This window comes from Oryctolagus cuniculus, chromosome 19 (assembly GCF_964237555.1).
Source record: "Oryctolagus cuniculus chromosome 19, mOryCun1.1, whole genome shotgun sequence".
Classification (NCBI taxonomy): Eukaryota; Metazoa; Chordata; class Mammalia; order Lagomorpha; family Leporidae; genus Oryctolagus; species Oryctolagus cuniculus.
The window spans coordinates 25,442,348-25,469,217 of NC_091450.1; the positions used below are offsets into that span (position 1 = coordinate 25,442,348).

The following is a 26,870-nucleotide window of genomic DNA, read 5'->3' on the forward strand; positions in this document are numbered from 1 at the left end:
CTCAGCTGCTTGTTCCAGGGAGGACTGGGTGGGGATAATCCTGGTGCTTTTCTCCTTAACCAGGAAGTCTCCAAACTCAAAGAGGCCCCATGACCTAAGGGAAAGAACTTCTCCTAAGGCCACTCTGCCTTCAGTTAGCCTGGGCTCTCGGCCCTCAGTTAGGTGTACTCAGTGACCGTTGCTGTAGAATGAGAAGCAACCTGGAGAACTTTTTAACAAAGAATCCTCCTGGCCCAGGCCCAGGCCCAGGCAGAATCATCTCGCATTTCCTAGCTGAGAACAGAGGTGGTGCCACAATCAGTCTCACAGCCTAGGGTTGGTTTTGAGAATGCAAACAATTCGCAAGGCAAGTGAACTGTGGCCCTTTTCTCGAACGTTCACATTGGGACGGAGAGCGAGTGACATGCTCAAAGCCCTTCCCTGGGACTCAGCAGACGCCCTGTTGGGAATTTACCCCCCAGACACGAGAAATTTCTACAACTACACAAAGACACTCCAAGGGTGTTCACTGTGACACCGTAAAAGCAAAACACTGGAAATGGCACAGAGATCTCTGATGAATACGAAAGGGTTAGGAAAGTTTTTGGCTCATCTGCATGTCAAAATGCCACGCAATGAGGATGCCACCAACTCATCTGGGCGACTGTGCAAGGCCGGTCCATCGGTCAGTGAAGCGGGTGCAGAACCACATACCCCCTGCCTTCCCATATGACATACAAATACACGTTCCCACAGGATATGCAAGAAACTGTTCACTGTGGTTACTTGCAGAGCAAAGAAGACCTATGTTTGGATCCTTAAAAATCACATGTCCACAGCATATACATTTTAAAGTGGATGAATCAAATGAAACAATAAAGAATACACCATACGCGGTGTTGGTGGGCAGTGGAGGAGGTTTGGGGGCTGGATCTGGGGCAGGTTCTGACGGCCACCCTATAACTGCTTTGGAAAACATGTTGCAGCAGTGCAAGCCGCAGCCCTCCGTGTGGAGGGACAGTGCTGTGGGGGTGGGGAGTGTGGCCAGATTCCCAGGGGAAGGCTCTCTTCCGAGGGACCAGGGTGCACACGGACTACTGAAGCAGACGTGTCAGAACGGAAGAGAGTCGGTCTTCAGGAGACGTTCTTCCTGTCTGCCAACTCCACCTTGAGCTTTCCCTCAAGTGCGTCTTTGGGGAGGGCAGGGGCAGGGCGAGAGGAGTGCTGGTCAGAGTGGGGAGACATGTTCCAGGGTCGGAGAAACGGACGCTGCCCGGGGCCATCCTCTCAGGCCCCAAACAGGAACCACGGGCGCTCTCTCCTGCGAGTCATCCTACGTGGAGAAGGAAGCTGTTCTCCCACGACCTCACTACTACTGATTTAAGCGTGTCCAAGAACTTTCAGAGAAACTCCTGCGTCTGAATTCTGAGAAGCTCTTCCACACACCCACCAAAGCCAACCCCACAGGGAAAGGCAGGACTGACTTGTGTGGCTTGCATGTAACCTGGCCCTCTGGTCAGTTCTGAGCGGCTGGTGCTTCATGGTGGCCTGGGTTCTGAGCGAGGAAGGGCAGCTCGCGGAGGCACAGGCGAGGAGACACTCTCCAGCCCCACCCAGAAGGGCACGAGCCACGGCGCAGGCTCCGGGACTGGCTTACCTGGCACCTTGTCCACGGATGCGAACACTGAGCGCTGAACCGTGGGGTCGCTGCTGCCCCGGCGGCCCTGGTCATAGAAGCGGAAAGGCAGGTGCTGGGTGGAGCTGGAGGAGCCGAGTCCAAAGCCCAGGACTTCGGTTGTTGGCTGGATCGGGAGGTCCAGGAGGGCTGCGGGCAAACAACACCACAGTCCACTCTCAGCATGCAGGACGGGAGGTGGGGAGAGTTTCCAGGGGCTGTGCCCTGCCGGGAAGCAGGCAGCCCGGAGCTGGGAGGTCAACAGGATGTCAAAGACCCACTGAGGTGGGGAGGGCATTTGGCACAGTGATCAAGCTGCCACATGAGCCCCAGAACCCTGTACTGGAGTGCCTGGGTTCGAGGCCCAGTTCTGGTTCTGATTCTGGCTTCCTGCTAATGTGCGCCCTGGGAGGCAGCAGGTGCTAACTAATAGTAGGGGCACTGCTATACACGTGGGACACTGGGATGGAGTTTCTGGTTACTGATGTCATGTTAGGCTGGCTCATTTGTGGAATGAACCAGTACACGGAAGATCTCTGTCTTCCTCTGCCTTTCAAATAAATAAAATCAATGAATAATAGTAAAAATAATAATAAAAATCTACTAAGGCTCAAAAAAACAACTGTGTGTTTGACAAGGGGTTCAGGCCAAGAATGGGACTAAGAAAAAAGGGGTCCCGGGCCAGTCTCCACACTGCATTCACGGCTTTGGTGTATAAAGGACTCTTATCAAGCAAAGCTTGCCTGCTGGTTCCATCTCAGACCCTAATGCATGTGGGACCAAGTCTGCCTTGAAAATTCTCTCTCTCTCTCTCTCTCTCTCTCTCTCTCTCTCTCTCTCTCACACACACACACACACACACACACACACACAGCCATCCCTCAGTACCTGTGGGGTTCAGGATCCTCTACCCAAACCAAAATCCGAGGATGTTCAAGTTCCTTATGTAAAACGGGACTGGCATGTAACTTATGTACATCTTCCCAAAGGTGTTAAATCACCAGACACAACGTAACTGCCACACGCACAGTCGTTAAACAATGTTAGAACAATGATGAGAAGGTCTCTATGCGCTCAGCGCACTTGTCATTGCGAATGTGGTACCTGCGCACGAGCGCGTGCATGTGAGAGAGTACATCTGTGCGTGGACAGGTGTATTTATGGGGCATGTTTCTCTGTCTCAGCTGCTGTTCTCCCTTCCATAAACAAGTCTCATGTCAATTTGGAGGGGCTTTTAAAAATCAATTTAAGAAATACCCAAGGCGTTAGTTCCAACAGCCACTCTGCAGCATAATTCTCAATTTTCAAATGAAAGATCTGGCCTTCATGTCGGCCATGAGAAATTGCTTTGCATTAAAAAAAATCCCTCTGAAAATAAATCTTGAAAGAAAGGGGCTGAATGATTTAAGTCACTCTGCACATTACAAAATGCTTCTGCAATGATTTTGGAGGCCAAGTTTCAGCCAAATGAGAGTAAGGTAGGGAGGACCACGCGGGAGGCAGGCCCTGCGCCTCGACAAGGAAGGCCTGCAGCTGGAAATAACCCAGCCGATGGAGTGTTTATTTTTAGGTTATTTCTTCAGAAATTCCCCCTGCCTCCACAGCGACCTCACGGGAATGGTTGCTGGTGCCTGGACCCGGTGGCCCGGAGCAAAGCTGCTTGTCGTGTGGGGGTTCGCAGGAGGCCTCCCCATTGAAGAAAACACCATGCGCCTCAGCGAACGCAACACCTTCAGTTCAGGGCCTCGCTGAGAACCCCCATCCTCGGCAAGCAGGGCTGCCCCTCAAGAGAGCCAGGAAGGAATGAGCTTGCATAGCCACCTTGCTGCCCGCGGGACTTTGGGGCAGCAAGCCTCAATCTGACCCTCAGTTTGCTCCTTTGTAAAATGGGTGGAACAGACCCTACTGAAGAGGACCCCAGGTGGGACAGGAGAGTCTAAGCACTTTGCGGCCACAGCCTTGGGAATAGCAGTGCGGAGGATCGACACACGGTCCCTCACGAAGGGCTCCTGCCTGCTAGGGAGGGCTGGCTCTCAGACCTACAAACCAAACTCTTCTGGAAACCAGACACCGAACAAGTATGACATGAGGAGCAGCTTCCCTGAACTATTTGTGTCCGCTTCTAGAGGAGCGAGGGGGTTCTGGAAGTCCGCGCTGGGGCTGCTCTTGCCCCCAGGCCCGGAGGACAGCTGTGGGCCAGCCACTCACCAGCGATCCTCTGCATCTTCATGCGCCGTGCCTGGATGCGGCCCTTGGCCAGACGCTGCTTGGCGATGATGCAGCGGATGTGGTCCGAGAAGACGAAGGTGGCCTGCAGGATGGGGAAGGGCCTGGAGTGCGGGCTGGACGCGGGCTTGTGCACGGTGATGTTGAGGGCGCGGCTGTCATCCTCCACACCCGTCACCTGCATGTCCTGCGGGGAGGAACCAAGGCACAGCGTGCATGTCCTGCTCAGCGGCCGTGGATCTGAGTCTCAGCCACAGAGGGGCCCGGGTCAACCCCGCTCTGTAGGGGACCTCCAGAGACAAAGAGGGGCACAAAGCAGACCAGGTCCAGTAGAAGACAGGCCAGAAGCCCAAGCGCTCCAAAGGAGCCAACGCTGCCTGTGGTGGCTAGGACCTGTTTCTAGGAGGAATTTTATTTTTTAATATTTATTTTAAAATTTATTTAAAATAAATAAATCTCATTTACTTGAAGAGCAGAGTCACTCACACACACACACACACACACACACACAGTCTTCTATCAAATGGTTTCCTTCCAAAATGCCTACAACAGGCAGGGTGGGGCCAGAATGAAGGCAGGAGTGAGGAGCTCCCTCTGGGTCTCCCACGCGGGTGCAGGAACCCAAGCCCTTGAGCCATCATCTGCTGCCTTCCAAGATGCACCGGCAGGAAGCTGGACCAAAAGTGGAAAAACGGGGACTGGAACCAGCACTCTGCTATGGACTGCAGGTATTTCAAGTAGCAGCCAAACCCTCCTTCTTGGGAACTCGAGTCAGATGCTGACCAAAAGGGGACAGCAGCCTCTTTAAGGGGCCACTGGCAACTTAGCAGGCAAACTAACAGTTCTGAGAAACCAGAGGTAACAAGCCAAGACCCCTGTCACCATCTGGCATGATCTCAGATAATCTCTAATTTCCTAATCAGTTTCCTCCTGCTTTCTCTTAGAAAGGGATCACTGGGATCCATCTGTGCGCCTTTAGGGGACTTCTGGTCTCTAAAGGAAGGGCCAGGGAGGGCTAAACTTAGCAGTGATCTGAAGAGCGCTCTGTGTGAAAGGTGCAATAGAAACCGGTGTCACACGTGTCCTGGGGAAAAGTCCAGTCCGAAACCTCAGAACAGACTCTACCAGAGCACCTGCTCCCCACAAAGCTTTGAGGTGACTGAGATAGCAGCACAGACAGGAGGCAGACACAGAGTCCGAGCGGCTGGAGGAAGTGGGGAAATGCTGAAGAAGCCGTACACCAGACGCACGCTGGGGATGGTTCCCAGCCATCTCCTATGGCACGGGCCCCTTGGAAATAATGCGCTGGAGAGGCCGACGTTGGATGAGACATTTTACACACTGGAAGCAGGGAGCGAGGCACGTAGCCTGACCTGACACACAGTGGCTACTGGAAGATGACCAAAAGCGCTGGTTGAAGTCCCAGTGGCTTCCTGCTAACTTCCTGGGAAAGCAGTGGAGGATGGCCCAAGTGCTTGGGTCCCTACCACCCACATTGGAGGCCCGGATGAAGCTCCTGGCTCCTGGCTTTGGCCTGACCCCATCCTGGCAGTTGCAGCCGTTTGGGGACTGAACCAGGAAATGGAAGACCTCTCTTTCTCCCTGTCTCTCCCCACCCCCGACAACTCTGCCTTTCAAATAAATAAATCTTGAAGAAAACAAAGAAAAACACAACTCCCTCAAAAACAAGGAAATGGATTAGTCTTTCAGGGACAGGAAAACACTTTCCTGACACCAAATTCTAAAGGAAACTGATCATAAGCTTTGATAAATACACATAAGTCACCTAACACACAAATATCTTACATGGAAGTCTTTTTTTTTTTTTTGACAGGCAAAGTTAGACAGTGAAAGAGAGAGACAGAGAGAAAGGTCTTCCTTCCATTGGTTCACCCCCCAAATGGCCGCTATGGCCAGTGCGCTGCGCAGATCCGAAGCCAGGAGCCAGGTGCCTCCTCCTGGCCCCCCATCCTCCACGGCACTCCCGGACCACAGAAGAGAGCTGGACTGGAAGAGGGGCAACCGCGACAGAATCCAGTGCCCCAACCAGGACTAGAACCCGGGGTGCCGGCACCGCAGGTGCAGGATTAGCCTAGTGAGCCGTGGTGCCAGCTGGAAGTCTTTTTTAAAATGAGAAGTTCTGGCTAGCGCTGTGGCGCAGTGGGTTGAAGCCCTGGCCTACAGTGCTGGCATCCCATATGGGCGCTGGTTCTAGTCCCGGCTGCTTCTCTTCCGATCCAGTTCTCTGCTGTGGCCTGGGAAAGCAGTAGAAGATGGCTCGAGTGCTTGGGCCCCTGCACCCACATGGGAGACACTGGCTTCAGATTGGTGCAGCTCCCTACGGCTGTTGCGGTCATCTGGGGAGTGAACCAGCGGATGGAAGACCTCTCTCTCTGTCTCCACCTCTCTCTGTAACTTTGTCTTTCAAATAAATAAAATAAATCTTTAAAAAAAATAAAGTAAAATGAGAAGCTCTGGGCAGGTTTGGCATGGTGGTTTGGATGTTACCTGGGACACTTGCCTTCTATGTTGGAGTGCCTGAGTTTGAGACCTGGCTTTGCTTTGCCTTTTTTTTTTTTTTTTTTTAAGATTTATTTATTTATTTGAAAATCAGAGCTACACACAGAGAGAAGGAGAGGCAGGAAGAGAGAGAGGTCTTCTATCCGCTGGTTCACTCCCCAATTGGCCACAATGGCCAGAGCTGCGCCAATCTGAAGCCAGGAGCCAGGAGCTTCTTCTGGGTCTTCCATGAGGGTGCAGGGGCCCAAGGACTTGGGCCATCTTCTACTGCATTTCCAGGCCATAGCAGACAGCTAGGTCGGAAGTGGAGCAGCCAGGACCGGAACTGGCGCCCATATGGGATGCTGGCACTGCAGGCGGCAGCCCCACCTGCTACACCACAGCACAGCCCCCTGGCTTCACTTTCAATCCTGCTAACGTCTAACCTCAGAAAGCAGCAGGTTCCTGCCACCCACGTGGCAGACCCAGATTGAGCTCCTAGCTTCAGCCTGGCCCTGCTCCAGCTGTCCCAGGCATTTGCATTGGTGAACCAGCAGACGGAAGACCTCTGTCTGTCTACCTGTCTTTACCTTTCAAATAAAAGAAAAATAAAAATAAATAAAATGAGATTCTTCTGTAGTGGTTTCTCACATCATCCTCTGGAAAAGACGGTATAAAAATAGAAAGGCCTTGAGAAAGAGGACATTGGGGCTGAGGCTGCAGGAGCTTCTTCAAACACATGGGCGGTTCTTGTGGAGAACCAGCCACAGCCAGCAGGTCATCTTGTGGCCAGGCAGAGGTGAGTCAGCCTGGGCAGGGCCTTACAAGAAATCAGGACTGGGGGCCAGCACTGTGGTACAGGAGCTGAGCCTGCAATGCCAGTATCCCCTATCACAGCGCCAGTTCAAGTCCCAGCTTCTCTGCTTCGGATCCAGCTAATGTGCCCAGGAAGGCAGTGTGAGACGGCCCAAGGACTGGGGCCCTGGCTACCCATGTGGTAACCCGAATGGAGCTCAGGGCTCCTGGCTTGCTCTCGCGCAGGCCTAGCTGTTGCGGCCACTTGGGGAGTGAGCCAGTGGCTGGAAAATGTCTTCCTCTTTAGGTCTTTAAAAATAAATAAATAAATCTTAACAAAACAGAAAGGTATTAGGACCGTCGAGCAAAGACACAGACTGCCGGGACTTGTGGGGGGGAGGGGCGTGGCAAGGGGAGAGCTGGCGCGCTGTTCTCAGCCACGCATCACGCTGACAAATAGGACAAAACCTCAAGCTCCAACTCGGTCCCTGGCACTCAGAGCCTGGCTCTGCTGAACGGGGGATGAGGCAAGGGGCACTCTCCTGAGTTGCTGGTGGCAACCATCGCTGTGGAGAGGAATGGGGCGGTCTCTAGCGACAGGTGCCCCCAGTTTCTTGGTTACCTGCCTAGGGAAGTCTTGCTCAAGTGCACCAGGAAATAACACTCCTGGTCATGGCAGTGTGGCTGGGAAAGCCTACACATGCCTTGCTACAGTTATGCAACTGAGTGAAAAAAGCACAGTTCAGAATATGGCCAATGTGACACCATAAATCATACTCTCAAGTAATAGGTTCGGTAATCCCTCAGGATCCACAGGGGCGTGGTGCTGGGAACCCTCCTGGCTACCAGAATCTACAGGTGCTTAGGTCCCTCTGTAAAATGGCAAAGTATTTGCATATAGCCTATGCAACACTTTCCCGCACCCTTTAGACCACCTCCAGATTACCTGTAATACAGTGAAAATGCTGTGTGAATAGTGGTTACGCTGCATCGCTTAGGGAATAGCATGAGAAGGAAAAAAAGCCTTTAGATGTTCAGCACACACACCACTGTCCCCCAGTAAGTCTGCAGATGCAGAAGCTGTGGATACAAAGGGCTGACTGCACACAATTCTAAAAAACAGTCCATGTCGTCACATTCACCTACGTCCTTGGCAGATGGGCAGGTGTGGAAGGACAAGACTGACAACACAGGTTATCTCCTGCAGGGGGGAGAGGACTGAGGGTTTTGGTCAGGGTGCCTTGGCCCGTATCTGTGCACCTGTGCAAGGCTTTGGTGTTTTCAGGGACAAGTTCCATATATATTCTCTGTATCACTAAAAATTAGTTGTAAAATGGGGATGGGGCTTAGGATGCTGCCTGTGACCCTGGCATTCCACATGCACACCAGCTCAAGACCCCGCTACTCCACTTCTGATCCAGCTCCCTGCTAATGCATCGGGGACAGCAGGGGAAGATGGCCTGAGTCCTCAGGCCCCTGCCACCCATGTGGGAGGCCTGGATGGGATTCTGGGCTTCAGCCTGCCCCAGACATCACTGTTGCCGCCATCTGGGGAATGAACCAATAGATGAAGACCTCTCTCTGTCTCTGTTTCTCTCTTCTCTCTGTAACTCTGCCTTTGAAGTAAGCCGTTTGTCAAGATGATGGCGTTTTGCATGTGAGGGAAGAGATTCTGGAGCTCTTGGCCATCTTACCTGCAGAAGACCTGCGAACTTGACCACTCCCCAGCCCAGTCTGGACACATCCGGCTCCACCAAACTCATCTGGTAAATGTCAACAGCCAGGAAGCGCTGGGCCATGCCGCCATCCTTGGTGACCACTGTGCACGCGATCAAGTCACTGTTGTCTGGGAGAGAGAGTGGAGGGCAGAATGAGGCTCGGTCCAGCTGCCTGGACTGAAGGACGTGTCTAGGCTGCCTCTGGTTTTCCTGCGCCGCAGGGCTCAGTGTTAAGGGGTCAGGTCTCGTGTCACCCAGACCAGGGTTCGAGCCCTTCCTCTGAGTTATATTGGCTGAGTCTCTTTACCTCTCTGGGCCCCAGATTGCTGATCTAAAAAACTAGGATAATGCCTACACCCTCAAAGTGCTTCTAAAAAGGAGCTCATACCACAGCTTAAAAACATCCAGCATCCCAAGACTCCTAGGCACACTGCTGCGCTTCCTTAAGACCTGGTGGCAGCTGACAGGTGGGATGGTGTTTGCCTCGACTGTGGGGAGCAGCTCGGACTAGACTAAGTTACTGGAATTAAGACTTATTCTATGCATCTGCTCTCCTCTGTGGGGAGCAGCTCGGACTAGACTAAGTTACTGGAATTAAGACTTATTCTATGCATCTGCTCTCCCACAATATGGCGCTAGGAGAGAAGTAAACAGCTTCCGCACAGCTGCCTCCAGTTCAACTAATAAACTGTAGGACTTGCTCCTGATTGGAGGAGAGCAGCGTACTCGGCGTGTGGACAGCCGAGTTAGGATTGGCGGAGGAGGACTATAAAGGAGGAGAGAGACGGCATGCACCAGGAACATCTATGGGGAACATCTAAGGGAACCCGTGCAGCCCCCCAGAGAGCCGGCCGGCGGTGTGCCGCTCCCCTGCGGAAGTGGGGAATGCGGCCAGGGGGAACTGCCCTTCCACGGAGGTGGAAGGGATAGTAGCCAACCCGGGAAGAACCAGCAGCAAACCCGGGAAGGGCCGAGCAGACGAAAGAACAGCGCAGGGTCCTGTGTTGTTCCTCCACGAAGAGGGGGAGCGACACTCGACTACGAGAAGACAGGCAAACAGTCCCTGCTCTGTGCCAGGAACACCAAGTCCTCCCATGGTGCCTGGCAATGCACAGCCACGCACTCCACCACATGGTGTGGGATCCTGGGCACGGCACCCAGCCCCTAGGAAACACGGTTTTCCCATCTGTAAAATGGGAAAGCTGTCGCCTGTCTTGAGGTGCTTGGTGCACTGGCTGAGAACAAAAAAGAAAATCATTTAGTGTGGGGTCTTGTGCACAGGGGGCTCCCGGCACAGGCCTGGACCCTGCCTCCCAATTCCACGTCTAAGTTAGTGTGTGTCCCTGATGACTCAGGAAACAGGACTGCTCGAGATACCCCTGGACTACTTGGAGTTCCCTCCAATGGAATCCTCTGCCATGCACGTTTGAAATGAAATAGCTGAACCAGGAAACGACCAAAATGTCCCCAAATAGGGGAATATTTTGCGTATGCTTTTTTTCCCATTAGGCGGAAAATTATATACCCATTTCAAAGTTATGTTTAACCAGACTGTGAACAGTGGTTACCTGTGGGGAGGGAAGTGAGAATTGGGGGAGGAGTGTGTGGGGGGGAGTACGAATGGGAGAACTTTCATTTTAGTTCCATGTGCTGCTAGTATTGCTTCAGATGATTTAAAAATGATAAAGTATTCAAGATATTCTTTTGAAATACACCTAAAAACCCATATAAAATCATATTTACAAATAACTGTGATAACAGTGGAAAACATTATAATTTTAAACATTTTATTACTTTGAGTTGCTATGTTATGGGAAAAAAAAGTATTCCTACCAATAAGTATCAGTGAGAACAGTGTGCCCAAACATTAACAGAAGCTTGATTAGGAGGAGGGGTAAGGAGTTGGGGGTGGGATTTCCTTATAGCCGTACACTTTATATCCACGACATTCACCCATTTTCAGTACCCACTTTGAGCTTGTTCTGCACTATTGTCTTCTGTTGTCGAATGTGTCACTCAGCCCACCAAGTCATGCTTGCAGCACTCGGACCAAAGACTGGCCTTAAATTTGCGAGGGGTAAGGAGGCAACACAAGATGCAGGTCCCAGACGCACAGGTAGTGACCTGGAGCGCAGGTGTTCTCCCTTCCCCCTTTCCCTTTCCGTCTGTATCTAAGGATGATGGGTAAGCTCGCTCCCCCTCTAGCGACGCCTAAGACACACAGCTCAGTTCTATCCTGAGGGTTAAGTGTAACCTCTCTGGGATTCTTGCTTTGAGTGGATGTTTCTAGCCCCTCCTCCCAGCTTTTGCAGGCCTCGTGTTTGTGTCTGCTCCCCAGCAAGCCAGATGCCTCCAGAGTTGAACACCGGCACCAAACGTCTGTCCCGTCTCCAGCTCAGTCTTCTGATTACCTACAGCAAGACTCTTCTTGCCTTTCCCAACAGCCTGACAAGCGATTTTTTTTTGGGGGGGGGGGGGAGGATTTTCTTTTTGGAATTAAAAATATATTTATTTAAAGCAGGAAGACAGAGGGAGGAGAGACAGAAAGACAGATTTTCCACCTGCTGGTTTACTCCCCAAATGCCCACAACAAGCAGGGCTGAGTCAGGTGGAGGCTAGGAGCTCAGAACTCAATCTGGGCGTCCCCTGTGGGTGCAGGACTCCAGCGCTTGGGCCATCAATGCTGCCTCCCAGGGAGCACATCAGCAGGAGGCTGGATCAGAAGTGGGGGAGCCAGGACTTGAAACCAGGCCCTCCAATATGGTACGTGGACATCCCAAATGGTGGTTTAACCACTGTATCATTGCCTGCCATTAAAAGTTTTTTTAAAAAAATACGTTTTACCCTGAATTTTAAATTCCAAACTGGATATCTAGTGTTCTGTATTATCAAAAATAGACATGATCACACTCATTCTCATAAAAATTTTCCATGAGGTTTATTTTCTTTAGCAATACTGAAAACATATTTTCAGTAAGAATATTTTACCTTTTAAAAATAGGGGGAAAAGGTAGCTCCTTTTTCTTCTCGCTCCTCTTTCCCTCTCAGACAGGACAAACTTGGCTGTCCTCTGTTCTCACGTGCACAGGTGAGGTCTGTCCGAGGGCTCGGCCTGGACAAGCAGTCACAATCACGCGTGTGGGCGACAGTGGGGTCTGGCCACAGGCGATCCCTCATACAGCCCAACTGCCTTACGGGCCTGGGGGGAGCACAGCGCTGCCACCTCCACCACAAAGCACAGAAAAGGAAGGACAAAACCCCAAAGCGGAACCGCTCTCAGCAGGGCAGTTGCGACATGAAAGCCCCGTGAGAGGATTTCACGAGAAGCCTGAAAGGCGGCCGTGGCGGGCCAGGGCGCTTCTCACGGTGGCGGGGGCAGTTAAGGAGAAACACAGTAGCTCTGAGAGAAGGCGTCCTTCGGCAAGATCAAGGAAACGCTGGTTTGAGGTGAACTCCTGTGGGCCACTCGGCTGTCCCCTCCCAACCCCCAGCTGCTTACCCGCTGGCTGCGCCCATGCCCATCCGGGGCTCTGAGGGACAAGGCAGTTTGCCTGCAGACCGTCACAGCATCTTGGGGCGGGGGAGCAGCCCAGGAGGGTGATGCGGGGAGCTCAATTTTGCCCGCTCTCTAAGGCCTTGGCATGCAGCCTTCCCCCACGCACGTGTGGATGCTGCCCGCACTCCGAGGGAGCGTGCTGGGTGCTGAGGTCCTGGGAGGGTCACTGGCATGTGGGAGGGACTCAGCGGCAGGCATCTCCATCATGGTGTGCAGCCGCCTCGGCAACCTCCTGCCCGACTCTTGGGAGCACCTGTGGCAGAGAGGCCAGCGCAGGTGACAGGTGTCATGAGGCTCTGTGGTCACCTCTCAAGACACCTTCCAGATCTCACTGCCCATCTGCATCTGCCGGTTCCCTCCCCAACCAGCTTCACCTCAAAAGGGGTGGGGCACAGGACTCTACCAACAAAACTGCAGAACAGAATGTGGGATCTAAGAGGCAGAGATGAACAGAGCAGTGAATGGGAAGGAGTCAAAGACTGGGGAATGGAGACAGCCAGCAAGCACACCCACAGCTGCTCAGCCTCGTGAGAAATCAGGGACTAAATCAAGACACGATACTATCTTCTACTCACTGGGTTGGCAAAAATAAAAAAAAAAGATAACATCAGGTGTTGGTACGGATGAAGAGAAACTGGCACTCTCAACAGCTGCAAGTAGGAGAACAAATCAACCCAGCCATTCTGAAGGGCAAATTAGCATTATTTATTAAAACTGAAAGTTTCACATCCTATGACTTCGTGATTGGTATATTCCCAAGAAAGACGCATGCGTGGGCCAAGAGATATCAAGAGCAACCTGTGGGTCTATGAAGACCCACCTGTCCAGCGATGAGGGAAAACCTCGGTAAAACATGCTCGTTCAGTTGGTGCAAATCTGCATGCCAATGGCGTGGAAGGAACCGGCAGGTCACGCGATACCGTCGCGTCTCCAGAGGACAGCGCTGGGTGGGAAGCAAAGTCGAATGCTGACTTTCGTGCATGTGTGACACGCTCATTTGCAAAAGGGAAAACGTGCTGTCTGCATACCTCCAAGCTCTCATGAGGCTACATCCTCCCTGCCTTCTCCTTCACAGAGGGCAGCATGCCACACGTTGCCTGTGTTATGCTTTTGCTACCGACTGTGTATTATGGCGACACACTGGCAAAGAGAGCCTCCTGGTACTTCCTCTCTCATGGCAGGGAAAAAGACCACGAAGAAAGAAAAAAGACTATTTTATTAAATTACAGCCTAAAGCTTGTTCTTTTGATAAAAAGGGAAATCTAAGGGCTAGAGAGTTTCTAAAACTAGTACCAGTCTGAGACATTTTCCTTGGCATAACAGAATGGGCCGGTGGGGCATGGAAAAGGGTTTCCTGATGGCCCGTACTCCAGAAAGGTGAGTACAGCAGTGAGTCCTGCCCTATGTGCTCTTCTTAAGCAGCTGAGTCTCTTCCCTTCAAGTGGTGGGGTCCACATCTTTTCTCCTGGACTTAGGAGGGTCTCTGTGATTGGCTGGACTTAAAGAGTACCACGGAAGTGATGCCATATGACTTCTGAGGTCAGATCCTAAAATGTTCTGGAACCTACCCACCATGCTGTGGGGAAGCCCAAGCAGCCATTGAGACGGTTTAGGGAGAAGCAAGGTCCCAGGCCCACAGCCAGGCCCTCGTGGATCCTCGAGCAGAGACTGAGCAATCTGCACGGAACCCTGGGCAAGTTAAACATGTGTGAGCGAATGAGCACCGCTGTGTTAAGCCACTAGTGTGTAAGTGGCTGTTTTCAGCACTAGATCATTACAACAGTGATTTACGTTAATCCATGCTGTATCCCGGCAGACTTAACATGCTACCCTGCTTGAGGCACCACCTAGGGCCCATCCACCACATCTCAGTAGGCCTGCTGGGGAGAGCGCTCAGGCTGGCTCCTCTGCATGCTCAGAGGCTTTGCAGGATTAAGCAGAACGAAGGGAAACTCATGCAGAAACTCCCAGCAGAATGGAAGCGTGGGGGACGAGGGGAGGAAAGGAAAAGGCATGCAAGAGCTGCCTTGCCAGGAAACGCAGAATTAGAACAACTTGGCCTGGTACAAACAACCTGGCTTCTGGAGCCACGGAGACCAGCCCCCAACCCCAGCTCCGGGGGAGGGCATTCCGGGGCCGTGGCTTAAGCCGCCACTTGGTACACCCACATCCGGGGTCAGTGTGCCCGGGTCAGCTCTCGCTGCTCCATGCTTCCAATCTAGCTGCTCGCTGATGTGACTGGGAAAGCAGCAGACGTGGGCTCAAGTATCTGGGTGACCCCGATGGAGTTCCTGGCTTCTGGCTTTATGAAAGACCTCTCTCTCTCAATCCACCTTTCAAATAAATAAATAAATAAATCTTTAAAAATATATATCCCAGCTCTGTCATTAACAATGGAGTGACCGTGGGTAGGCCACCTCCTTCTCTGAGTCTCAGGTTCCTCACTGACAGAAAACACCTGACCCCTGTGGGACTCTCACAGTGGTCTGAGAGGGGCCTGGGCCGTGCCCGCACCCACCGCAGAGACAAGCTGCCCGAGGTGGCTGGGGCACCTCTCAGCTGGAGTGGCCTTGACTTTCTGGGCCCCTACTTCATCAGAACCCTGTGCCTGAGTGCAGGCTCCTGACGGAGTGAGTCCCTTCAGAAGGGGATGATGCAGCACAGCGTGGGACCAGTTCTCAGAGGTCTGTGGGTCAGGGAGCAGGCAAGACAGACAGGACCGCCGGAGGCCTCCCCTTATTCCTGGGCCCACGCTGTCCCTCCCCAACACCTGCCACTCTTGAATTCTCCATTTACTTGTTCTTGATGGAGTCAGGCCTCCCTGACCAGGGGTGGCTGAGGACCCCAGGGAGGCAGGACCCTGACCTGTTCCTGGCTGGGGAGGAGGGCCGACGGGGGCCGACCAGGACCTCTCGACCGGCGGTTCTTTGCAGCCCCTGGGCTGCAGCCCTTCTCCACGGCTCCTCTGACAGGCTGTAGCTCATTACTGAGCAATAACTGGGGCTGACTGACTTGTGCTGTATTTAAATGATCCCCTCATAATAAAATATGGATGGCAATACCATAATTTAAATCTTGGCATTGGTGGCTCTATACTGGTGGCTCCAACTCCATTTAGAATCGAAGAAATCTCTGGCCAGCTGAATTCCTGTGCTTTGAAATCTGACACTCTGGGTTTTAGGCCACAGCGGAGTTCTATCAGCAACAGAGTGAGCAGGACCAAATCTTCTGGAGAGGCCAGGTCCGGCTGGGGAACAGGGCACATGGCCTCCCTGAGCACCCCGGGGGCTCCAAGAAGGCAAGCAAGGCCCAGAGCAGGACCTCACAGCCAATGGGAGGCCAGAAAGGTACATGGCTCCATTGTCAAGGGAGCCCCAAGGCCTGCACCTAAACTGACTCAGTTTCCATCGGCAAGGCAGCAAGACAATGAGGATCACGGACTGTCCCTGGAGGTGGCCATTCCAGGCTTTGGTTGTCTGAAGCCGCACACCGAGAGAATCAGGCTGAGGGTTTGAGGCAGGAAGTGCTTTTTGTATGCCAAGCCCAGAGCCGCTGCTCGACCTGGTCCCGGTCAAGTGGGCTCGCCGATCCAGAGGACACAGAGTACCGGAGGCCAAGCAACTTCCCAAGGACACGCTCTGATGTGCACATGTGACCTTCACACCCTTCTGAACAAGCGAAGGAAACTGGCTTCCAGGGGCACCGGCAAATGCCAGCTCAGCCTGGAGGTTTGACGCCACCTGACTGCTCCGAGGCTGCCCCTGGCAAGTCCCCCTTCACCGGGCACTCGACGGCCCCTCCAGCAGCAGACCTCAGCCCTTCTCCGACTCCCTGGGCACTCGAGGGAGTGACACAGAGCGTCGGCTGCCACGGGGCTCTTTTCAGATGCAGAGACACGTGGTGAGCGAGAGGCCACAGCCCTGCCCTCGCGGGGCTGTCAGACCAGTACAGGGAGAGAGCCCTCTGGAAACCCTGGACACTTCGGAATCAGCCTGTGTGGAGGTGGCTAATGAGTCGTGGGGCTCCTGTCACAGACTCACTGGGAGGAGGGGGGCAAAGGGGAGAAGCAGGCCCAGGCTGTGGGTCAACCAGAAGTCCAATGTAAGGGTGCCATCAAAAATCCACTCCAAGGGAGCAGCACTGCAACACAGTGGGTTAACCCACAGCCTGCAGCACCAACATCCCATACGGGTGCCGGTTTGAGTCAAAGCTGCTTCACTTCCAATCCAGCTCCTTGCTAATGCACCCGGGAAAGCAGTGGAAGATGGCCCACGATCTTGGGCCCCTGCTGCCCACGTGGGAGACCCGGAAGAAGCTCCTGGCTCCTGGCTCCTGGCTTCAGCCTGGCCGAGCTTGGGCCGTTGCGGCCATTTGTGGGAGTGAACCGGCAGATAGAAGATCTCTCTCTGTCTCTCCTCCTCTCTCTCTGCTTCTCTGCTTTCAAATAAATAAACAGATCTTTAAAATCCACTCCAAAATGAAATCGCTAGCATTGGTGGGCATAAAAAGTGGCTTCCAGCAGGTTTTCTTGGGAGTTAGCTCGAGGGCTTTGACAAGGAAGAATGCCTGGATTCAAAGGCAGGCTGCAGAACCCGGACCCAGGCCCTCCTGAGCCTCAGAGGATTCCTGAGGGGGCTTCCATGCCCAACCCCCCCCTCCCCCGCCACGCCTAGACCAAAAGGAGGTAGAGACCCGATTGTTCCCACTGAGGGTGTGAACTGGCATGATCAATTAGCTTGGCTGCTTCTCCTGACAGTCAAATCAATCCTTTGAAGAAAATTAAGTAACCATTTCTCCATCAACCCAGCAACAGCTTATGGGTTATTTGCTGCAAGTAGCAATCAATTACTTTGTCGTCTTGAAGCTCCCTAAAGCATTCCTTCCCAGCACGGCAAGGGGGCAGCTGTGCAGTGCAGAATTTCCTGGATGGAGTGGCTCTTGGCATATTTCTACTGCCAGGCCTATGAGCCGGGCCTCCTTAACAATAAAGAAAAACATACCGCTGCTCTTCCCGGGATTGCAAAGGAGAGCAGCAATCAGCTGTGGAGACAGAAGGCCATTCGTCAAAATCCAGAAATCCAGGGACACAGTGATCGGTGCTTTTTCTAAGATTTCCACCATGACGGCTGATGGCCTGGGCTATGGCCTCAGCTACCTTGCTGATGCCGTGGCCTTGGGCCTCCTCTCCACGTGCCTGGCCCGTCCACAGTGCCAAGAGCAACTGGCTGAGGCACTGAGAACTCTGTGCTATCCTAACACATTCCAGTCGTTTCCCCGCCCATAAACACAGCCCTAGAAGCAGGGGAAGAGTCACGAGCCCGGCCTGGGGCTGCCTGCCTGGAGGTGACTGCTAGCTCAGACACTTCCTTTTTCTTTTTTTTTTTTTTCCTTTAGACATTTTATTAAAATACAGCATACTTATCAAGAAATGTATGTAAGCTGTACAGATCCCACTCATAACCAATACCCAAGATAAGAACAAAGCATTACTGTACCCCGAGAGTTCTCACTAATCCCCCTCCATTTCTTATTTTTTAATGTGTGAAATAAGAGTGAATTGCTATTCACAGGGTATCAGTGAAGTGATATTTGCCAAGTTCAAACACTTTCTAGCTGTGTTGATCCCCAGCAAGAGGCTTTGCCTTTGCGTCACTTGCCTTATCTGAGGGCTGGGGTAATAAAAGGACTTCCCAGATCTACTTCATGATACACTCACTGGATTAGCTAGGGCGGAAGCGTGCCAAGGCCTGAAGTTTACTTGGAAATGCATTAAAAAAAAATAAGGTGGATTGATGGAGGAACAGGTATGTGATAGAATAAGTATGGCAAGAGAGTAGTGGTATAATGTACGTGGAGGGTATACAAGGTTTCACTGCACAGGGCGTCCAGGTTGACTGTATGAGAGCACTTCAGAAACTTCATGAAAAAATAAAGTATATTTTGATGCAAAAAATTATCAAAATCTATAAGTTTCTTCACATGCATTTTCCACAAACTTTGAAGATCTCTTATACATGATTTCGAAAACTTCTTGCACCAAATAAACATTTTAGTTCCATTTTCTCACAAACTTAAAATATTTACGCTATGTATTTTTATTGCATTATGTTGTTTGCTTATTTATTTATTTATATTTGAAGGAAAGCAGAGAGAGAGTTTCCATCTATTAGTTCACTCCCCAAGTGCCTGCAATAGCCAGAGTTGGGCCAGGCTGAAGCCCAGAACTCCATCTGGGTCTCCCACATGGGTGGCAGGGACCTGACCTGAGCCATCCATCCATCAGGCTGGATTGGAAAAGGAGGGGAGATTTGAACCTGCAACCCCAGTATGGGATGCCAGTGTTGGAAGCGGTATCTTAATTACTGTGCCAACCTCCCACCCCTTCCATAAACTTTTTCAAGTACTCTTGTAGACGCAAAAGATGTCAAAATAAAATGTTGCGGGAGAAACGGACTTCATGGAGTTGTAAAGTTTAGACAAGTTAGGACAGCATGTCTGACCTGTGGCTGGCCCAATACACTTCACCTGCTCTATCATCACTCTTCATTCTCTACCTTCTTCACACCCTTGTATGGTTATTACAGGATTCCCCCCTCACCGTGAATGTCCATTTGGTTCCCAAGTTTGAACACCAGGGACTTGACCAGGAAGTGTTCGGATGCAAGGGGATACCCAAGGTGCTCCTTCTAGCATCCCTTAACCCTACAGAATCTTAGTGTCTTCGGGGACTCCAGGGCCACCAAGGACACTCTACCAGTGCTCACTTGGCAGACACAGGTGAGTCAGTCGGTCATTTGATCCTGCAGTCACAGGAGCAGGCACCATGTGACGGAAAACTGCCAAATGGCCCAGGAGCAAGAACTGTCTGGAAGGAGAGGCACTGGTGTCATTTTCAGACCCAGAGCCCAGGAAGTGGGGAGGCTGGGCACCCTGCCGCAGGTGCCCCCAGGCTGGGGGCGGTGCCGTGCTTGGGCTCAGCTCCACCTGCTTGCACAGCTGGGGTTTTCTACAGCTCTACTGCTAGGAGTCCTTTCTCCCAGCTTACAACACACGGGCCACATCTAGTAAAATAAGCAAAGTGGTTTCTCACAAAGCAGCCAGGACTAGCGACCCCGTCTCCATCTTTCCCCCTTGGAAGCTTCCCAGAGGCCCTCCTCTCGGTGGGACAGAGTGGAAATTTCACCCTTCTCGCTCCCACACATCCAGAACACGCACGGGACAGCTCCTTCTGATTGCCTGAGCCTATCCAAGGGGGGGCACCTCGCGGAAGCTTTCCCGGTTTGGTCTCTTCTTGGCATTCTGCCAAGTTCACAGATAGACAACTCAGTGAAAATGACATTACCAGAAACAGGACCCAAATGAGCAGTAATTCCAAGTAGAGCATGGCCTGGCCCTTATCAAGCGACACACAGCTGCCACCAGATGCACAGATCTGATCTTATAACGCAGTGGTGACCACACTTATCTCTGCAGCGGCTCCCCGGAATGCCACATTTGCATACTGCATTGCATAATTTCCTCTCTGAAAATGGCCCTGTTCAGTATGGGTAAATAAAGTTACCTAACTCTGGAGGCAGCCGAATGGAATACTTGAGATTTCCAAGAAAAGATTTGAATACCTCAGGTCCCCACTATGCAGTGTAAGACAGACGAAGCCTGAAGCTGCTTTCGGTGCAGCTCCCTCCTCCTGCAGCTGGTGAGCGAGGGCAGGCTGGGTCCCAGGGGGCTGCCCAGGTGCCCCTGCTCCGGGCCCCTCCACAGGATGTGGTCACAGGGCCCCTCCACATGGCATCTGCCTGGTGGCTGCTAAGTGCCAGGCACTGGGCTATAGGGATGAAGGAGACAGAAACGTCGTCCCTGCTCTGGGTGACCCTTCTGGGCCTCGGTTTCCTTATCTGAGAAATGGAGACGCTACAGCAACGATGTCCAGGACCAGCGATGGAGGTGTGCAAAGGGCTTGTGGTTTTTCCCTGGGTGTGCGGTTGTGGACACACCTCTCCTTTCTCACTCTGGACGAGGATTCTTGGAACTAGGGCCATATCCTCTCTTTCCCACGGATTTCCTCTTTCAGGGACTCCATCGGAAAAGCACCCAAGGGAGCGGGGGTGACGGTAACGGGGCCGCTGTGAAGGCTCGCTGGCGGCTCCCTGAACCTAACTCAGCGAGGACAAGCAGGATTGGGTGGGAAGGAGAAGGGGCCTGGGGCTGAAGCGCAGCTGGGCCGGTTTTGAGGCTGTGCAGCCTCAATGGAGGCGAATCTGAGTGGGCCTGCGTCCCCTCGTCTCTCAAACTAAGCGGGTGGACGACACCACTCACCTCGTCTCTGATGGGAAAGAACATCTACATTTCCTACCAGGGACACATTTACGGCCGTCTGGCAGAGATTCGTTCACATGGTGAATGCTTACCGGCACCGCAGGCTGATTTTTAATTAGCTTGTGGGAATTCGGTATCCTTCAAACATTCACAGTAAAATATGGGAGACCTCTGGTGGCGACAAGCCGTGCCTCTGGGCTTCAACAGAAGCCGTAGCCTCCACAAACCAAACTCCCTGCCTCGTGCTTTTAATCTCTCGTGTTCAAACTGATTACCATTAAACTTTTGGCACCAGCACAACACTTTCAAAGGCATGTGATTTAAAGTGATATGGTTAATATGAAACTAAATCTTATCAGCCTAACTCTGCATAATAATACACACCCCTTCAGATGGCCTTCCTTAAACTAGTAAACCATGTTTCAAACATGATAAAAATTGATAAGCTCAACTAATATCTCTGGTTTTTTTCTTTTAAGCAAACTTGCATGTGAACTATGCAATTAAATTCATGAAGAACAAAATAAGGAAGAGAACTCCATCCCTTCTAGAAGCCTTTACAGTATATTCTAGAATGTCAATTCCATGTGAGCCAGGCCATAGTAGGTACTCAGGCCTACCTGGGGCAAGCTGCTGGTGAGACACAGATAAAAGGCCCCGTCCCTGCTCTCGGGGAGCTCACAGGCCAGTGAGAGGAGAATGAATGAGACACGTGCAGTGTGATGGGCTGAAGTTCCTAGACCAGAGCCGGCGGCGGGGGGGGGGGGGGGTCCTCCTGCAGAATTCAGGATGTGTTGAAGTCGGCAGGAGAACGGCACGTGCCATGGTGCAGAGGCACAAGACAATACAGTGAGCTTGGAACGCTCAGGTCCTTATGTGGGACTGAATACATGGAGTGAGGCACCAAGGGCGGGTGGGGTGTGACTACAGAGGCTGGGGGCTTATGATAACCATGTGCTTGTAAACAGATGCCCAGTGCTGGTTCAAATCCTGGCTGCTCCACTTCCAATCCAGCTCTCTGCTCTGGCCCGGGAAAGCAGTGGAAGATGGCCCAAGTCCTTGGGCCCCTGCACCCTCGTGGGAGACCTGGAAGAAGCTCCTGGCTCCTGGTTTCAGATCAGGGCAGGTCTGGCTGTTGCAGCCAACTGGGGAGTGAACCAGCAGAAGGAAGACCTCTCTCTCTCTCTCTGCTTCTGCCTCTCTATAACTCTGCCTTTAAAATAAGTAAATAAGAAAATATCTTCAAAAATATTTTTTAAAAAAGATGGTGGAACTTAAAAAAAAAAAAAAAGGCAGATGCCTGGGTTCTGCAGTCATTGTCATGGCAAATAAACACTCCTGCCTACGGTTAGGCACTGAAATTTAATTCAGGTCTTCAACTGTGAGTTTATAATTAAGACCCAGACTGGAACTTTTAATATGTATGAACAAGAGGGTTACTAAGGATATTAAAAAAAAAAAAGATTTTTCCATTTGGTCCTTTATTAAATTCAGTGAGTACTTATTGCCTCTGCTATGGGCCAGGTACAACCCCAGGTGTGAGGGATAGGGGTGAAAGTGAAGCTGCCACCCTTGTGAGCCAGTCGGCAGGTGCAGACTATGACCCAGCAGCCATGCTGAAGCTGTGTAACTCAGCCTGTGCACAGACTCTTCCCAAACACTGCCTGCAAATCCTGCCAAGACACTGGTGCCAAAAATCCCACCCATTTGCAAACCCATACATGCTAACTGCAAATGATCGGTTTTAGCGTACTGAGTGTATCACAAACACCCGGCACTGTGCTACCCATTCAAAACCACTCAGTGCCAGAGTTACCAGTGTCTGCACATTACAGAAGAGAAAATACAGACGTGAAAGAGCCAGCCACTGGCCCGAGGTCACGCTGCTAATACCATGATCTTCAGTGAGGTCAATTCCCAGGACCCCGGCAGGAAATACCCACAACGACTTGGATCCAAGGTCCTCCACACACACTTGAAACCAAACCCCAAACCACTGGAGAAGATGCTGTGGGCCACACTAAGGTAGATGAATCCGGCCGCCTCGGCTAAGACATCGGCTTCTTTCAGAGGACAGCGAGGTGACTTCATTCTGGCCAGGCTGCGTGGACGTCACTGCCTTCCGCTGCTCTTGCCGGGTTGTTGGCAGCGAAAAATCCACTCACAGGGAGAGGAAGGGAAAGGTTCCGCAGAGACTGGAGATTTCGCAAGGACAACAGGAGGCAATAATAGGGGACAAAAAAGCTCGAACTCCCTGTTGCTGAGCGCCCTGCGGATCTACTTCCGTGCTAAGACACGGCTGGCCCCCAAACCCCACGCCTCCTCCAGCTCCGTGCACACTGGGAGCGCTAGGATGAGGTTACGGAGTCAACTCTGTTAGGCAAAAGGGAGGGAAAACGCTAGTCAGGTGGTCCTTATGAGTCCCAGGCAGGGCTGCAGGTGGACGCCGGGCAGGGGTGTGGAGCCTGCCCACTGCAACCCCTACTGATTCGGCTTCCTGCCTAGGCTGGGCGCTGCTGCACTGTGGCCACCTGTGAAGAGTAGGGACACTGGCCCTGAGCTTCGGGCAGTGAGGGATGGAGAGAGTCAGGGCCGCTAAGTGTCACAGCTGCAGTTCCCACCGTCGCTCTGCACACCCTGATTAGCATGAGGAAGGGAGCTGCGGTGACCACGGTTGGCAGGTGAGGAGCCGGGCTCACAAGGACTCCAGCACAACCTGCGCACTCCCACCAGCTGACGGTGCTAGTGCTCTCCACCTGTGCTAACTGGTACAGGAGCCACCAAACACGCAGCTACTTAAAATACCATTCATTCAAAGTGAAGAAAACTCAAAATGATTTTCCAGTGCCACACTAGCAGCAAGTGGCTAAGCACCTGAAATGTGGCTAGCGTGACAGAGGAACGAAACTTTTTACGTTTACTTAATGTGAATTGTCATTGACTTTTGACAGCTGCTGAGGTTCATGACTACCCTCGCTGGACAGTGAAGAGGAGACAGGACAGGAAGCATGGTCCCTTCACGGCTGCACATCTGTCACTCTCGAGAACAACCAGGCCCAGAATACCTTGGTGATAGGGAAGTGGCTGGACCTAGCGCATTGGAGCTCCCTGACCTTGAAGGGACAGGGGCCGGGCCACACACACCCAGGCTCTCAGCTCACAGCCTGGGTGTCACCTGGGCCGACAGGCCCGCTGCAGAGCCCACGGAATGGCTCTCTTCCCTCGTCATACAGTGAGTAGGCTCTAAAGGAACAAGGCCGAAGCTCACTGCGCCGCTGGTCTCACTGGGGCCTCCTGGGGATGAGCTATCCTGAGGGTTAACTGTGAGGGTCTTCCTCTGTCCTGGGCCCAGCACTGGGCCAGGAAAAGCTCACTGAATGAATGCCGTGTTGAGGGTCTCCAGCACACCCAGCACCTGGATGGGAACGTGCAGACGACTGAAGAGGCTGGAGCTCAGACGCACGGACTTGGGTGGAGCCAGGGTTTCCAAAGCGAGGACCGCTGGTAGCCTGGAGACCTGGGCACCAGCGCAAAGCACAGAGGTCAGGACTCCAGGGTCACTGGGCTGACTACTGGTCGGGCCTGGGAAAGTCTTTTGACACGTGCTCTGGAGACCGGTTAGATCCCCATCTGATCACACATGGTCACACTGAGGCCCGGCACTCTCTGCTCTTAGTGCTGGGACTAAGATCTTACAGCAGAGCCTGAGGAGGAAGACTTAGCAGAGCCGCGATCTGGGCGGGATGCAAAGGTGGCTGCTGGCCACTCAGTCTTCCCATCCCAGCACACACCCACACGGCCCTTCTGCAGGGAGTGGGCTGCAACATCTCGTGCATGTGTCCATCTTCTCCCCACCCCGCTGCTTTTTGAGAGGTAGGCACTGAGCCACCATGCTGTGAGCCCTGTGCTGGACAGTGCTGCGGGCGCCCCCACCAATCCTTAGAGCTGTGGCTCCCAGACAGTCGTATGTGGAGTCACCCTCCAGGACAGTCTGATCTCATTGCCGTGGAGCCTGACTTGGGAGACAGGAGTCTTAGAGCACTCTGGGCCCAGCCACTACTACACAGCACAGTTCACGCATCATGGCCTTGGTGTCTGGCACCGACACTCCTACCGTATCCCCACGGGCCAGGGGTGAGGACGGACTTGCCCGAGGCCAATCCCCGGCCAACGCAGATCTCAGCCGAGGTTGATCCTGAGGCTGTAGCTCCTGCTAATATGCTGCAAGGAACTGACAGTCCAGCGGGGATTCAAGCAGAACAAAATCCCAAATCGTCTTCCTCCTCTGACTCCGACATCCCTGGGCAAGGCGTTTCTGGCCATTCATAAAACAGACGTCCAATGGGGAACGTCTCAGGCTCTGGGAGCGCTCACGCACGACGCACGGGTAAACATGGTGCGATCCTGGGTCTGATGAATCGCTTACGGCATCTGCGAGTTAATTGGAACAGCCCAAACTCAAGTCTGTGTCAGCGCTCTTTGCCATTAATGATTCAGGTAAGGAAGGACGTAAAATAATAGGGCAGGGAAAGAAATTAATTGAGCTAAGCCTTTTAAAAATATTTCTGATACATCAAATTCTAATGAAAGATTAACACACACAATGGAAATATTAAAAGGCACTTACAGAGGCTCCTAGAACACAGAGAGAGCAAGAAAACCCCGTCAAGGGTGAGGGAGTTGATTAAATCCTTCGAGAAGGGAACTGGTAATTGATGGGAGGCATTTACTCACAGCGGTGAATTTAAACCAGGAAAACCGCCCCTGGTTATCGCGCCTTTCTGGAGGCTGAATCAAAGAAAGCCTTCCAGCCGGGCTTACCCTTGAACCTGCAAGTCAAGTCCACTTCTAGAATTTTGTGCTAGGGTCATCTCTAGCCTTAGAGATGGCCACGCAGGTTCAGTTACAGGGAAGTTCAGATGCATGATAAACTCATGACAAGACGTTACACAGTTTTTAAAAAGTGCTGTTCATACGGTATTTCCTAAACTTTAGTCATTTCTTTACCACTCTAAGAATTTCTCCATAGTTGTACCATCTGCAACATTTATTTGGTATGTCCTTCAAAGCACGTCCCTCCCTTTGTACTTAAATCTATTTTAAAAAGAACTCTGTTTTGCATTTATATAAAGGCAAAATTAACGTCATCTGTCAACAGAAGACATAACTATTTACAAGGCCAAAATAGGCACATGTGTGCCAACAAAAAGACTGTCCCAACTGCTATTCTGTGAAGCGTGCAGCTACACAGAATGGCTGGGCTGATGACAGGGCACGGCAAGGTCATCAAACAGCATGGACAGGGCGACCTCAGTTTTGGAAAACTCATGAGGTTATCTATGGGTTATGGTAGGATTGCAAGTGTTTTTTCAAAATCCTTGTCTCTATTTTCTTAATTCTCTACAATGGACTGATAATACTTGTATAATCAAAAAAATGAACTTAGAGCAATGTCAGTGGCCTCATATTTTCCCCCTTGGGTCCCTGCAGGCTTCTTGGGAGACAGATCTGAAAGGACTATAATGGTCGGCCAAGCAGTGAATGGGGAAGGGACTGCCTGGTTTGCTTTTCTATGCGTATAAGGTACTTGCACAGTACTTGTGCAGTTAAAAGCTAATGAAAAACAGTAACTTTCAAAGCAAAGATCCCATTGGGTGCTAATCTTGTGCCACTGCTATGCTTCTAGCTCTTAACTTGCTCAAAGACCTAGAGGGCTTGTAACAAATTCTCAGCTGTGCCCACCGCCTGCTTCCTTGAATGGTTCTGGCCAGCACACAGCCTGCAGTCCCCTCCCTTCCCAGAACACAGTTGTTGGAGGCCAGCATGCCAGGACCCATGGAGGTGGGGAGAGCCCAGGACCCAGAGTCAGACATGGAAGAGGCTGGGATCAGGGCTCCGGCTGCACAGCCTTTTCTCTTGCTCATTCTCACTCTCCTTCCTTCACTCGGCGCCCTGATCTTTCTTCTCTCCGGTTCTCGCTCTTCAAGCCTGACCTAGAAAAGGCAGGCTTTCCACGCTCTACAACATTACCACCCACTTTTTCCTGCTACTGACATCAAAGATCCCAAGCTCACACATTTGAAACAGAATGTCATTTAAAAGTTAC

General features: G+C 52.0%; 1 protein-coding gene across 9 annotated transcripts in view; it reads right to left on the reverse strand.

Annotated features, from left to right (window-relative positions):
* The window catches only part of CLEC16A (C-type lectin domain containing 16A), a 210,302-nt gene that overhangs the window by 49,176 nt on the left and 134,256 nt on the right, over window positions 1–26,870 (reverse strand). For all 9 annotated transcript variants that reach the window (XM_051847427.2, XM_051847426.2, XM_051847428.2 and 6 more), the window contains 3 exons: window positions 8,869–9,020; window positions 3,863–4,067; window positions 1,637–1,804 (listed from right to left, as the gene is read on the reverse strand). In XM_051847427.2, coding sequence (XP_051703387.1) covers window positions 1,637–1,804; window positions 3,863–4,067; window positions 8,869–9,020 — 525 coding nt within the window. The remainder of the gene's footprint in view (window positions 1–1,636; window positions 1,805–3,862; window positions 4,068–8,868; window positions 9,021–26,870) is intronic.